Consider the following 15,389-nt stretch of genomic DNA (forward strand, 5'->3'; position numbering starts at 1 on the left):
CAGGCCTGACCTTGAAGCCAGATCACAGCACCTACTGCACTTTTATTAACTGAACAGCATGGCCTGGCCTGGCTTTTCCTGAGCTCTCTTGTGCTGGGCAGTGGGCCTGGAGCTGTGAGAAAAGAGAGAATGATTGTGTTTTTTCTTTTGACATTTTTCAGCATTGTGTTTGAGAAGATTTTTATGCTGTTAGAGTTTCACTGCACTGGGAAATAAAAATGTAGAAGTTTGAGAAAGGGTTCTGTTACCTTGCAGATTTCCAGAGAGAAAGGCTTGTTTTCTTATTAGATGTGATGTCAAGACTGAAGGAGGGAAGCCCCAGTGCTGCTATGCCAAGGAGGAGTAACCCTTTAAGAGAGCCCTCACAGGGGACAGTTACTATTAAATGTAATTTGAAGGAAGAGGAGCAGATTTCTCCTGAACCTTAAAATTCCCGCAGTAAGTTTCTATCTCTAACAGGTTGTTAAACAGAAATATCATTCTGTATTACTATACCCATGCTGCTAGATAATGGCTCTCTCTACCAAAGTGCTTGAAAGCAATTTACAGAGGAGAGCAGTGGCTTCCTGTATTTTACAGACAGGGAGACAGAAGCAGAAAGGAGTCGCTTCTCCGGAACTCCCCGTTGATAATGTGGGCAGAGTCAGACCTAGAAGTGGGACTCCCAAGGCTCAATCAGCTGCGTCTGTCTTAAAGCCATCAGGACTGTCTTATGGAGGAGTCCACAGTCTGTCATCTTTCCATACATGTACCTTCATGGTTTCAACTCACACTCCTCTGTTACTGAGGGCACAGCTCACCGTAGCTAACGTGGAAGGGCTCTCCATTGCAGGTCATGGCTGTTGGACGCACTTTTGAAGAGAGCTTTCAGAAGGCCCTGAGGATGTGCCACCCCTCAGTAGATGGCTTCACTTCACGTCTGCCTGTGAATAAAGCCTGGCCAGCCATCGTAGATCTCCAGAAGGAGCTTTCTGAGCCATCCAGCATTCGAATATATGCAATAGCCAAGGTAACAAAAGATAAAAAAGCCTTGACCTTTGTCCCTTGAATTATATCTACCAGATTGGGTCAACTGAGGTCACAGAGTTTACTTCACCCCCTTGCTTCCCTCTGCCAAGCACACTGGCATCCTGTCCCTGTATAGGATCCTTGCTGATGCTTCCTTCATCTTCCATGTTCAGGTGATGTGTTTGCCTTTTGGTGGCACAGTCTTAGCCAATGCTGATTGCATTCAGGTGCATTCCTGTCTCCTGATACCTCAGTTTGTAGCTGAGCACTGATGGAGACCTGGATCACTTTCCTCTCCTATAATATTATATTTGTTGGATAAACGTTGGCTAATGTTCGGCCCCCTGATTTATACTGGTGTAAGTGCCAGTCAAAACTGGCCAGTTTTGCAGATTTCAAAGGGATAAATGAAGATCTTTTTGAGAACTGAAACAAAGGATGATAAAGAATAGCAAGCTACAGTCTGGGAGAGCACTGTCTATTTGCAATGATTGCGTTGGTATGGGCTTGAAACTAAAAAACTACACAACTCTATGTTTAATTTCACAGACAATAAATCCTCTGTTCTTTGAAACAGGCTTAACTTCCCGTAGCATTCTTTTAACCCCTCTCCTGTCACACAGGTCAAATCACTTCAGCCCTCAAGGTGTCTGGGTAATGGGGAGTGCTATTGTAAGGGGACCTAGGGTGTGAAATTATTTCTTCCTTTGTCTCCTTAGTGTTTGCCTGTATATATCAGATGGTAAATGTGAGGTTAGTCACATTAGAAGGTAGGTGTGATTTCACATTTGGTTTTGCTGCAGCTAACTTGTCCATCTGTCCATGCCCTCTATGGAGAGGAGGGCACAGCTGTCTTTTATAGCTCCTACTTACCTTTTGGTTTGTGTTTTTTAAGATTGCAGCAAACTTTCCTGGCAAATTACTCTTTTTTCTGCCTCTGACTTTGTGTGGTGGAATCTGTAAGCCCTTTGTGCTCCTGTGTAGATACACCTCCTTACATTTGCTCGTGAGGGTGACCAGCTGAGGCTGTGCTGTGTTTGCCGGGTTCTCACGTAGCTGTTCCTCTTACAAATGGCCTGAACGAAAAGCACAAGATGTTCTATAAATGTGTGGCTTGTCCAGCTATTGACTTCTGCTTTTCAAGCCGGGGAAGTGCGTGTCTTCATCTTTCAGCAGCTGTGTTTGGTCTTTATTATAGCTTTTTCTTGTGACTGAGAGAAAAATCTTGCTGCTTGTCTCTCTGAGTGGCTTAGAGAGCTTTTATGAAATGTTAATCTTAGCTACATGTCAACACATGAGATATGGGGAGAGGAAGGTGAGTTTGGGTCCTACTGAAGACTGGATGTTCCCAGCTGCTGACATTTTCACTGGGAGCTATTGTCAAAAGCAAGATCAAAGTCTTAATCCCTCCCTATAAAGAGCTGCCTCTGCCCAATACAGTGCAGTAATTCATCCCCATTAATAACTGAGGCAAGCTATATGAGCAAGAGATGCTTCTGGCAGCTGGGGCTGCTTGCTTGAAAATTCCTTTCCTGCTTGCTGACTTTTAAAAGCCAACAGTTATTCTCCATTAGCCATCAGCTTTGTTTGGAAAAGGATGGAGCTTTGTTGTATGTTATATGTCTTCTCCCTCCCAAACCCCACTAGTCCGCTCTCCAAGGCTTTTTACTTATTCTCTCTCCTTTGTCTGTTGGATGATGACAACAACAAGTGTTCAGGTGCAAGGGAGGGGAGTTCAGCTGCCATTCAGAGCTGTTGCTGTTGTGGTGGGGCTCCCTGTGGTCATGTAAAAGAAGGCACCATGAGAGAGGATGACACAGATGAGACTTGCTCCTTGGCCGGAGTGGCCAAAGGCTACAAGGATGGAACAGCCTGCTGAGCAGGGATGCTCAGGTTGTGTCAGGTCTCTCCTGCTCCTCTTAAAATTGTATAGTTAGTCTCATGCTTCCATGGTATGTTTAAGCTGTACTCCTGCATGTAGGTTTGAATCCAGTAATGTCATCAGAGTGATGTCCAGGCCTCTGATCAAATCCTACATGGATTTTCTGCCTGGAAACCTGATTTGCTTCTGTAGTGTGCTGATATGGGATCAAGAAATGTCTGCAAACTCATTCTTCTCTTCCAGTCTCCAGATTCATGCCACAGGGGTGAAGGTTTTCTCTGCCCCTTCTCTGATTAACAAGTGGAAGGAATTTTTTTTTTTAGTTACCTTTGGAGATCCCTAGGACTTTTAAATAAAGTGCCCTAAGGAGACTAAGAGTATGTGATCATGCTACCTGTGTGTATGTGTGGCTCAGGGACTATTGACTGAGTTTGGAGGTCCTCAACATGAGCAAGTCTGCATGTGTTTTGTGAAAACAGACAGAAAAAAGACCTGCTCACATCACACTGATGTGGCAGTGTGACCTCACCCTCCAAGCATGAGGGAATCAGGAGGGGAAGGAGCCCTTGCCACTTGCCTTATACTAGTATTGTACCCAGAAATGAGTGAGAAGCCCAACTTTGTTATTACCAGTGCTCTGGGTCTGCTGAGAGGGCCTCAGGCTTCTCGTTGCAGGCATTGGAAAGAGCAGTGGCTGTTGGGTGCCAAGTGCCAGCTGAAGGCTCTGTGTGTGACTGGTTACTCTAAAGGAGCAAAATATGGATTAGAGGTTTTCACCACTGCTTTTGACTGTGTAGTGACAGTACAACATTGTGCCCAAGCTTGGTAACTCGGAACAATAATGCTGGGGTGTAGTGGGCCAAGCTCATGCCCAGATAAATGCTGGAGTTTTCTTCAGTGGCAATTGCTCTGACTTTGTAACAGTGATGCTGCCCTGCAAGAACACAATTAAGTGTGGTAACAGTTAATGAGCCTGGCTTCAGCTCAGCAAAGATATCATGCTGGCATTATCATTATGGTTGATTAGAATTGTTTTATCTGGAGAGTTGTAACTGTACACCACTGGTGAGACCCAAGAAATTGCATTGATAGAAGATATATTATACTGAGAGGCTCTCCAGCACATTCCTTTATGGTGTTTTGTTTTGTTTGTTTTTTTTTTAGTAAATATTATGGTGTTTTGTAATTCATTGTCTCATGAATAATACCTCTGTGGATTCCTTTTTACCCCATGGCTGAAAATGATTGGTTTAAAAAGCCCCCATCAATAACCTCCGGAAGATAATGCAGGGAAATTTGAATGATCTTAACTTGAGGTAGAGACAAGCTATAATTATGCTGTAACAGGGAAGCACCACTAGGTCCAGACTTTCCCTTGCTCCAGAGGTATTGCTAGGCCACGTGCTTTGATTCAGCCTTGTATTGCAGGGGTAGATCAAGATTTGTTGTCTGAAGCAAAGGGTTCCTTCACAGCTGAGAAATCTGGACATTCCTGTTTAACATTTCCAGCTAGGAGGAGGTTGGTGGTGGGCCTGAGATTTAGGCAACTTGAATGGTAAAAGGTGTAGATGAGAAGTTGGTGCTGCAGTCTGAATGTGCCTCCCTGTAGTTAACTAAGGCACGTACTCAGTGGCCACCCAGCCTTATTGCCACTGGTTTGTCTCATGCTGGCTCTGTAAAAACCAAATTACCCTCTGGTACCTTGGTACCAGCCTTTTGTACCAAAGTGGGTGGTGCCTCCCTACACTGCTTGAGTGACACAGTTTCTGTTGCTGCAGGAGATGGGGTCATGGGGGAGATGAACCTTTGATTTGTACAGCTTAATCTACAGAACCTTTTGTTCTTTGTGCTATATAGTTGCTGCTACCTATTTGTAGGCTAAATCTGTATTTGTGCAGCATGTATTAAAGGGGCTGTTTGGTGCTGTCCTGTTTTTGGCAGGCCTTGGATAACAAAGTCCCTGTGGATGTCATTCACAAACTCACGGCCATTGACAAGTGGTTCCTGTATAAGATGCACAGCATTGTGAACATGGAGAAGATCCTGAAGGAAGTGAACAGGTAAAAAAAGCCAACAGCCTTGTCCTAGGACACAACAGTCCTTCTGGGAATCCTTCTGCTGGAAAACCTATGGTAAGCACAGATGCAGTCAATGCTGGGAAGTTATTCCAGTACTTGGAGTAAGCAGCGGTGTCTTAAAACCCACTTTACTGCCTCATGCAGTCAGCAGAAATTTCTGAACACACTCTTTTTGGTAAAATAAATCTGTTGTGTTCTTGGGCACCTCGACTGTTCTTAGGATTACGGAAGTTTCAGTTTATTTTGGAAAACAGTCAGTGTATCTCTGAGGCTAAGGCTGGGAACGTGGTTGGCCTGCAAGAAGTAACAGTGTGCTGCACTCATGCCTAGGACAGAGTTAGCCTTCAAACTCACCACAGGACTTGTCCTGACTTATTGCACCTGGGGGCCACATACCCTGCATTTTATTTCCACTCTGGCCTATTGATTTTTAAGCTTTTCTGCCTTGCTGTGATCATATAGTATGTGACGCTTTTGTACCACACTTTCCAACATCTATAGTTCCCGACATATTTAAATATAAATCTTCTTTCTTCAAGAAAAATGACCATATAAAAGCAAACAGGAAAGATAGCAGTAAATTAAAGTATTTCAGTTCAGCCTCTTGCTGACTTGAGCTTTCCCTTCGTAGTTTACAAGGCTGGAAGAGCCTCCTTGCTGAGTTATTGGCTGTGTGTTGGTGGCTTCTCTGCCTCTGGTACCCGTTGTACTCACACGTGTCACCACATGGTGGCACTGGAAGCGCACCAGAGCAAGTGCATTAGTTCACCTGCCATCGTCTGCGTTTTGATCAGCTGCACGGTTTTAATTGAGCAGCCCTTGCTCTCCCTTGCCCTCTGGAACAAGCTGGATCTGGAGCTAAACAAAAATAAATGTGGAGGGAGATGTTGAAGAGAAGGAGTAGCTTGATTATTTGCAGAAAACTTTTATTTGAATGCGCAAGTTTTTACCCTCTAGCATCTGTGTTGCACTGCATTTGTCTGTAGCCCCTTAAATATATATGTGCAGCTCCTGAGGAAGCAAAACAACATGTCGAGAATCAGTTTGAGTTCCTCACTATTGGAGTGGCATGCTCTGGGATGAGGCACTTGGGACCCCAGAAGCTGGCCCCATGCTCAGCTGGTATAAATCCAGCATCACTCCACAGAAGCTAATCTTGCCAAACTGTCCTGTGTCCCTGAGGTTGCTCTCCCTTTCTCTGCAGTGGGTGGCAGGAGATTATGCTGCCAGCACTATGATCAGTACCTGGTACCACCTCCCATAGTTTTTCCTCCTTCTGGTGACCTAGGCAGCAGGCTGTACAGGCAGGCTGCTGAAGAGAGCCCTTAGGCAGTATCCAACCCTGCATTTGTATCAGACATAACCAGTGTTGTGTCCCTTGGAAGTGAATTCATGCAATTCAACTCAGATTGCCAGTGGTGTCATAGAATCATTGAATGGTTTGGGTTTGAAGGGACCTTAAAGATTAACTAATTCCAAGTCCCCTTCCATGGGCAGAGACACCACCCACTAGACCAGGTTGCTCAGAGCGCCGTCTAACCTGGCCTTGAACACCTTCAGGGGTGGGGAGGCCACAACCTCTGTAGGCAACCTGTTCCAGTGCCTCGCCAACCTCACAGTAAAAATATTTTCCTAATATCTCATCTAAATATACTGTTTGTCAATTTGAAGCCATTTCCCCTTGTCCCATCACTATGTGCCCTTGTAAATAGTCCCTCTCCATCTTTCTTGTAGGCTCCCTTCAGGTACTGGAAGGTCACCGCAAACCTTCTTCTCTCCAGGCTGAACATATAAATTATCTCTCATTCACTCACCAGGCAGATTTTCCCTCCACTGTCATTACTCACACCTTTCCAAGGAAACTCTTACCTCCCAGCCTGCACTGGAGGAGCAAATGGACTGTCTGGCTGCATTACATTGAAGGCACGTTGGCACAAAGGCAAAGAGCCAGGGAAAAACACTTGTGACCTTAACTAAGAGACTAGTCCAGTGAGCCACATCAGGAAACATATCTCTGCAATAGCCAAGGGAAAGCCAGCTGAGTGATGCAGATGAGACTTGGCACACATGTGCTCTTCCTGCAGCCAGCTGTTTCCAGTTCCCGGAATGCCTGGCATGAGTTTTACCTGTGCTACAGGATAATTTCCAGTTGAAAAGAATGAACTGTGACACCATCATTGCTTTGAATCTTTCTGTTGTTGAAATACAGTTACCAGACTCAGAAATAGTTGTCCTGTTCCTGGGCACTGTTGCTGTTCGGACGAATCTGTCCCTTCCTTTTTGACTCTGGATGAGGTTGAGGGTACTTTGCAGTGAGGTTTAGGATGCAGTTGTAGTAATGTTTCTGCCAAGGGTCTTGATTTGCACCCTGCAGAGCAGTTGTAGAGACTGGTAATAAGGAGATGGTCTCTGCCAAGGGGAAATTTAGAGCTAGAACAAGTGGGTATGACAGACAGATGGGGAAGGGGAATCAGAGGCAGGTGGAGGCCTTTGTGAACAGTTCAGCGAGCAGCTTTCATGCACCACATGCTGCCTTGCATCCTCACCATGTGCAGCGATTCAAAGGTGAGTAAAACTCACTGATATATGCAAGGAATCTGTTTGGATGTGAGAAAGATTGTTTGGGATAATGTAATGCGTGTGTAGGACTTTCTGATCTATAAATGCACGTTCTCTATGGTGTAGAGGCAAGGCCAGCTGTTTGCAGAGACAGTAGGGACTGTGGAGGACACTGCCCCATTTACTTTTGGTGCTGGTGAGACTATAGCTTTGACATGCTGTGGCAATGTTTCCATATGACTCTGCCTCTGGGCCCTCTAGGATGCAGAAGGAGTTGTTTCAGGTCATGTGATGGGGCTGCAAGAAAGCAAATGGCCTGAGTTGAAATGGGAAAAGAAAGCCAGTTGGCGAGTACTTGTGAGAGTATCAGTATCACAGACATGTCAAAGATGTGCCTCTGCTGTGTCTCCTGTGACCTACATATTTTTCATTTTAAGTGGAAGCTTACATTGTTTGACCAGTTACCTTTATACCTAGATGTAATCTTAACTACAACCTGCCCCACCACACACGTGCACACACACAAGTAAAACCACGTACACGTATGCACACGGAAGGAGCAAGCACCGTCCTATGCAGTCAGTCCATGAATTGGTGATGATATAGGGAGCAGGGGTAGTGCAATAGGATGTGCTGTTATCAGGAAATTCTTTCCCTAGATTTGGCCTTACCAGTCCTGTGAGCAAAAAGTGGAGGGAAGCGCCCTGCAATGATTCCATAGCTGTTCATCACACTGACAGCTCGTGAAGGAGATGGAAATTAGGACAGACTGTGTGTGAGACAGTGAGGAGTGAGATGAGACTTTAAGACCAGAGTTTATGGACCCAGTCCAGAGTGAGTCAGATTTGAAAAAGGGTCCAGTACTGTCATCGTGCCCAGGAGCACAGCTGAAACCCAGTAACATCTGGGATGTACTTGACTCAAGACACTGGTGACCTGGGTGCAAGGGAAAGCCTCTCTTAGAATTTGCATCTTTGCAGATGTTCTTTGACCATTTGCAGTGAAGATTTGTTTCCATGCGGCCATGGTTATTTTCATCTGTTCCTGATTTTGTGGTCTCTGAGAACTATGAGTGTATGCAAGGAGAATGCATGACAAACACCATTAAATACAGGTAAAAGGGTAGGCAGCTATGGTGAAATCATCACTTAGGCCTAAGTGACGTGGGGATAAAAGTCTGGTTGAATATCAAATTTCAATATTGATAAAAGGCTGTAAAGTAAAATTCAAGTGAGAAAATAGGAGCATGATAAACCCCCATTTTGAGGATCTAAGCACAGAGATGGTGAGCTTGCCCAAAATGTCAAAGACAGTCTGGCAGTGCAGTGAATTGCACTCTGTTGCCTTAAATCTCAACTCTTCAAAATAACCTTAATAAAAACAGCAGATCATCCTTTTGGTGGATACCGAAGTAGCCAGCCTACTAACAGGAGAAATGATGGCACCAGTCATGTTTTGATAAGTTTATATTTTGGAGCTTTGTTTTTGAGGAGACTGTGTCCTTGCTCTGTGGGTGTCGAGTGAAAACACGTCCTGGCCTGCTTGAGAGGGGTAAATGCAGTCCTGAGTATTGCTCTTGTTGTTCTTAAAGAGGCACAGGTTAATAGAAGGGAAAGCAGACAAAAGTGGAAAGGTGAAGACCCACTGCAGCCCAGCATTTGTAGCTGGGTGCTCTGCTCGGCAGCCCCTGGGAAAAGGCATTTATTGCAAATTCCTTTTTGGATCTCATGTCCTTGGGTCCATGTGTGCTTTGAAAGCTGCTTGCTGGAAGCATGACTCGGATTTCAAAATGTGACTGTGGTGGAGTAGCCACAGAAACACAGGTGCTGGCACCAGCAGGTGAGCTGGGAAGCAATGCAGGGAGAGAAGCTCAGACAGGCCATCAATAGGCTGTGCTCTTCCACAGAGGTTGCTGCATCCTTGCTATTCTCAGCAGTGTTTCTGCTGACCTGTGTGTTTTTGGGACAAGTCAGAGCTGTCAGGCAGGTCTTGTGTGGGCATCAAGCAGAGCAGGTCCAGTGGTGCCAAATGAGGCTGTGCTGATTTATGCTGTTTGAGGAGCTGTCACTGACATATTTGTAGTGCTTGTTTCTAGCTAACTGAAAAGATTACTTTTGTCTTCTTTGTGAACTGTGGGGCAGGGAAGACTAGAAACATGTTAGGAATGCAGTACACGAGGAGAATATAGTACAAGCAGCTATTCAGCACTGTTGGTTGTGCTTTGTGTGGATCTGACTTAAGATACTTTCTATTTGTCTTATAGAGCCCTCGGTAATAATTTCACAGTAGTATTTTCTTTCAAAGCATCTGTACATTTGTGGAAACACAATATGCATGTTTTCCTTGATACAGAGGATATACAAGCATTGGCAAAAAAAGCCATTGGGGAATCTTTGTAACCAGTGTGTACAATACCAGAAGCAGGCAAGTCTGTACCGCAGCATCCCAGCAAAGACCTAAAAGCTCTCTTTTACTAGGGGTAGAAAATAGGCTTTGAGTAAGCATCTCAGTGAGCTGTTGCTTCAGTGCATCACTTAATCCTCTGAGTGAGTCATTCAGGTCTTAGGGCACAGTGTGAGGTTCACATTACTTAAATCAAGATGTCCTGAATGAGATTTATTAGCCGGGGAACCGGAATGTTAGAGGTGCAGATGCTGGAGTGACAGTTGTTCAGTGACTGAGATTTGTTGGTTTGCTGCTCCTGCTTTCCTGAAAGCTCCTCTGACAGCTTTTTATCAGTCATCTCATGACTTTCTTGGGAGGGGAAAACCGGTAACGATCTGTCTCCCTGAGAAGAGAAGCGGGGACAGAATTTTTACCCTGATCTCATAATTTTAATTGTAGCATGTTCAAAATCTTGTAAAATATCGGGGGTGATCAAGGAAGCCACTTGAGGAGCCCATGAGGAAAGGAAAAAGAATATGTCTTTGTACGCAATCCAGCCTGAAATCAAGCAGGCTTTTGAAACCCTCCAGGCCTATGACTACTGAGAAGCAAAGAGCTCTCTCAGGATTGGGCATAAGGCATTTTGCTTCCAGTACTTCTTGTTTTCGGCTGACTTTGCTTGCCAAAGTGAAACTGGGCTTAAATTTTAGTCTGGGTTTGAATCCCTTCAGAATACAGAGGAGCTGCATTCAAGAGAGGTGGGCTGAGCTGGATCTTGCTCATCTTTGCAGCTCTTCTGTGCATATCCAAGCCACATGTGTAGCTGCTAAGATGAAGCGGAGGTGACCTGCAGGGTGAGCCTGTGGGCTTACAGGGCAATTGTTAACTGACACAGTAGCTGTGTCCCAAATGCTCCCAGCTCGGGCTTTGGTCTCTGTTCACAAAATATTCCTGGTCCTTTTGATCAAGACCCATTCACATCAGCCTAAGTAATGTGTGGATGGGCATAAACTTCGCAACATACAAAAAATGAAGCAGAGCCTGATTTGGGAGACAGGAAAAAAAGTGTTTCTTCCCGTATCAAGCAGGGACTTTCTGCTGGCATGTTTATTTAGTGTTACTCCTAAACTGGTGGATCAGATGAAAGCTGGTCAAGTGGAAGAGAGGGCTGTGCTGAAGAGAGCAGGCTCTCCTGATAATTGCAATGCTGCCAGCATTCCTACAGTCAGTTAATAGATTTCCCCAGGTCCTCTGTGCCAGGTGAAAATTTCCTAATTAAGGGGAATTTATTCCATTTCCTTTTATCATTTATTGTTGAAGAAGTGAGTGGATGGAGTTCCAAAGATGACAGGGTGGAATTTTAAACTAAAAGCAGCAGCAAATCAACACTGGAAGCTTAAAATGGAGTCATAAGCAAGGTTGGGGAAAAGCTTGTATTGTTTATAAACTGCAAAATGTGCAAGGGACTTCAGCTTTCTGAGGAAGTAAACAGCCACAATGATTATGGAAGTGTGCTAAAATCTAATCATCTGGTTTTGAGGCTCTGAAACTCCTGACTTTCATTTTGAAAGGCAAATGTTAGGGAAAAGAAGCATAATAGAAGTCTGAAATCATGGCCACTTAATCTTCCCTTGTTTCAGAATTGATTGTAAACCAGTGAGAGAGTTTAATCTTTGGAAGACTTTTTGCTCTGTGTTGGAAAAGTAAGTGTTACTCCAAGGGCAGGTAGGAAGCAGGGATGTAGGGCTGGTTCATATATTTGGGAATAGCCAGAAACGAGAATTGTTGTCTTTTCTTTTTGGCTGTGGATTTCTGGTGAGCTTGAAGGGTTATATGCACTCAAACATTCAAAAAGATCAGCCTGATTTTGCCTCTTGCTGGCTTTAGTGTTTCCAGCAAGTCTAAAGGTCTGTCCTTGAGCAAAGGCAGTGGGAATGCTGTATCTTAAAAATGGACACCCCTGGACCTCTGCTTACTATCTGCAAGATGAGCATCACACTACCATGCTGTTCGCATGTTTCTTTATATTATTTCCATGAAGGTTGAGATATAAATGCTAAAAGTTACCTTTATTAGTAAATAGAAACTATTCTGTTATAAACATGTACGTCCAATACATGCAGAGAGGCAGCGTGATTTCCATACCAGTGCTAAGGATTTACAATTCTCTGATCCAGCTCCCTTTAAAACATGATGGAGGAATTCTGCTGGCTCCTATCATGCGTTGGGAGTAGCAGAGGGGAAAAATGCATGGAAATAAATGCACAGTTCCATTTCCCTGTTAGGGACTCGGCTTTTCTCTTGCATGCTGTTTGTCCTATACAAAAACAGTTACCATTCTGCATGGATTAGTAAGTGGCCTAACCTGATTTAAGGTGCTAGCCCAAGGCAAATGAATCATGTTGTGAAATAATCACTGCTTTTATTCGCCACCCTGCTGGGGTGGGGGGTGACATTGAATGATATTGTTATAATGAGATACAAAAAATGCAGTGGAAACAAGCTGCAAATGAAGGCAATTTTCTGTATCTGTCAGTAATCAAATGACAGCCAGCTATGTGTGTTCCTGAGGCAGAAGAGAGGAAGGGGAAGGGAGTAAACACCACTGAAACAGGCTCATTTTCTTGGGGTCATCAGGTCTGCTCACTCGTACTTAGGGAATGCTGAGTCTAGGAGAGAAATCTAGTGTGGCTGTGTCCTTCATAGCTGGTGATGGCTAGCATCAATTTTGCCAGAGAACTGGTGGATTTTGCTTTGTTTGCTCCTGTAAAACACCCATCCATGCCTTCAGTTCTGGTGTTCATGGTTTATGTAAAAAGTCCTGCCTCTGAGCTGAGATCAGAAAGCAGAAAAGGCTGGAGAAGCAGAGGAATTTGTGGTGGTAGTGTTATTGCATGGGAACCACAGTCTTTAATGTACTGTAGTGCCACAAAATGGGTCTTACTTTGGGATATCCAAAACCTGGGAAGCTCAACCTGCTGGATTAGGAAGGACTGTTTCATAGAATCATAGAATGATTTTGAGTTGGAAGGTACCTTAAAGATCATCTAGTTCCAACCCCCTGCTGTGGGCAGGGACACCTTCCACTAGACCAGGATGCTCATACCCCTGTCCAACCCAGCCTTGAACACTTCCCTTCTACAACTTTTCTTCTGACTCTAACGAAGAGGAGGATTTGCTGGAGCAAGAAGGGTGATATGGTGAAGGGTTCTGGAGAAGATCCGGGGTGTAGGTGGTACTCCTGCCTGGAGTTCTCTGAGGGCAGAGCAAGCTGGTTGTGGTGCCAGGCTGGGACACAGTGTGGAAGATGGGAGTTAGAGTGAGCATTTTGGGAGACAGTGTGGAGGGTAGAAGTTACAGTGATTGTTTCCTTCCTGCAAATGCTCACTATCTTCCTGCTGTGCTATTGCTGACAGGTGGAGTGCTCTGTTATCATATTAAAGGGCTAGGAGAGGTGGCACTGGGGAATTCCTAGAGGAAACCTCACCTACCCAGGGATTTGAGCCCCAAAGTTTCCGGTCCCCAGTTCTGCTCTCAGAACAAGCTGTTTTGGCAGTTGTGTGATTTTCACCTGTTTAACACTAGCCTGACTTCACCCAGGGCAGCAGAGCTTCTCTGTGCCTAAGCCAGAGTGGAAAATACAATCCAATGACTCTCTTTCATGCTTCAGCTTCCTGACACGTTCCAATAAAGCTGTCTTACCCCTCTAGTCCCACTCAAATAAAATAATACTATTTAAAAATACTGTCAAGCAAAGGACATAATTCAAAGCCCTGATTTAGGAAAATTGCTTGTTTGTTAGTCATTTCCTTTTTCCTGATTCAGAGCTTGCTTGTTCATAAAATATTGATTTATTGGGCAGGCAAGGATGCTCTTGGCAATGAAGATGAAAAGCAGACCATGCTGATAAAAATACATAAGCTTTTTTATGTTTTTGTAAAAGCTGAACTTAGAAAAGGTAACTTAGAAACGGAGGCAGGCAGAAACTATAAGGGCTTTTGGTGGAGTCAAAACAAAGTGGAACAAAGAGTAGGAGAGAAAAGAGTGCAGAGAATAAAGAGGGAATGGAGAAGATGGAAAAAAATCAAGAGCAAAATGGATGGGGAGCTGTTGATCTGCAGAAATGGCGGGGGAAAGCAATGTGTTTGAAATTAAAAACAGAAACTAGGACTCCTGAAAAGCAAAACCAGGAGAACAAGATATGAAAATATTGAGAGACCCTGGTTACAACGATGAAATCATAAAAGGTGTCCCTGCTTTACCCGGTTTATCCCCCCTCTCTGTTTTCTTGATGCAAGAAGCAGCACAAACGATAGGGAAAAAGATATATCGAGACTGTCAGAAGGAAAAACTCACCTTGTGTGTGAGCCTCTGAAGGTAATTTTTACTATGGATCTCTGAAGTCAGAGGCTTTTTCCGAGGACTGGCCGTATCTGAAGTAAGGCAGAGCATCCTCAACAACAGAAAGACAGACTTGTTTGGAACAAATTATAGTGTTTTGAGACCAGCTGTCTCCCAGCTTAGCAGGGTTGGGTCACAGTTATGCCTCTGAATGGCTTGTCCCAGAGCTTCAGGATTTTTATGCCTTTGTGTGGAATGGGCAGCTGCAACGAGAGGCAGGACATACATTATGACTGATCCAGCCCAGTCTGGTGAGACCTGTATTTTAAAATTTAGACTGGGAGGAAGAATGTAAGGAAGATATTAAGTTAAAGTTTGGGCATGGAGTTGTAGGGATACTAAATCCAAGAAAGGAATCACTGCGGGTCCTCTGTGGAGGCTGAAATGGTAAATTACCATATGAGTGTTGTACATACAGTGAACTTGTACTAGCCTCGTGTAGAGTGCTGCCTGGGGGATGATGGACATCATCATGAATCACTCATTCCTGCCTCAAAAATCCAGGAAAAGAAAGACTTTACCTCATAGGTATTTGTGGTGGGTGCCCAGTGCAAAAAAGGTCTTTTATGTATGAGTCTTCTTCCTTTTCTTGCCTTCATGTGCGTGATCCTATAACAACTCTATGCAGTATAGAGGACACAAGCACTAATGTATCTTATAGGTATGCCTGTAAAGCCTTATGCAGAGGTGTTTTTCTTATTTAATTTCAGTGAAACAGTTCCGGAAGAGACACTGAGAAGAGCCAAACAGATGGGGTTCTCCGACAAACAGATTGGGAAATGCCTGAGGTTGACTGAAGCCCAGTGCCGTCAGCTGAGGCTGAGGAAGAACATAGTGCCCTGGGTGAAACAGGTACATGTGTGGTCCTGCTGGGGGCTTCCAAGAGTGCAAGGGGCAGGAGACCTCCGTGTCTTTAGAAACCCCTGGCTCTGTTAACGCCCACAGGAATTTTGATGTTGACATGAGAGGAGAACATGTTTCACCCCTGTAGCTGTTCCTTCTGCACTGCAGGCATCAATGTAAGGCCATGAACATTCCCAAAGAGATGCTCAGAATATTCTTGTTCTTATTTTGCG

General features: G+C 44.5%; 1 protein-coding gene across 9 annotated transcripts in view; it reads left to right on the forward strand.

Annotated features, from left to right (window-relative positions):
* Positions 1-15,389, forward strand: part of CPS1 (carbamoyl-phosphate synthase 1) — a 330,044-nt gene that overhangs the window by 113,812 nt on the left and 200,843 nt on the right. For all 9 annotated transcript variants that reach the window (XR_003533439.1, XR_003533440.1, XM_027677999.1 and 6 more), the window contains 3 exons: positions 833-1,009; positions 4,832-4,950; positions 15,024-15,165. Coding sequence is in view for 7 of the 9 variants with exons in the window: in XM_027677999.1 (XP_027533800.1) it covers positions 833-1,009; positions 4,832-4,950; positions 15,024-15,165 (438 nt within the window). In the remaining 2 variants the exon portion in view is untranslated. The remainder of the gene's footprint in view (positions 1-832; positions 1,010-4,831; positions 4,951-15,023; positions 15,166-15,389) is intronic.

Source organism: Neopelma chrysocephalum, unplaced genomic scaffold (assembly GCF_003984885.1).
Source record: "Neopelma chrysocephalum unplaced genomic scaffold, ASM398488v2 Primary Assembly neopelma1_44, whole genome shotgun sequence".
Taxonomy (NCBI): Eukaryota; Metazoa; Chordata; class Aves; order Passeriformes; family Pipridae; genus Neopelma; species Neopelma chrysocephalum.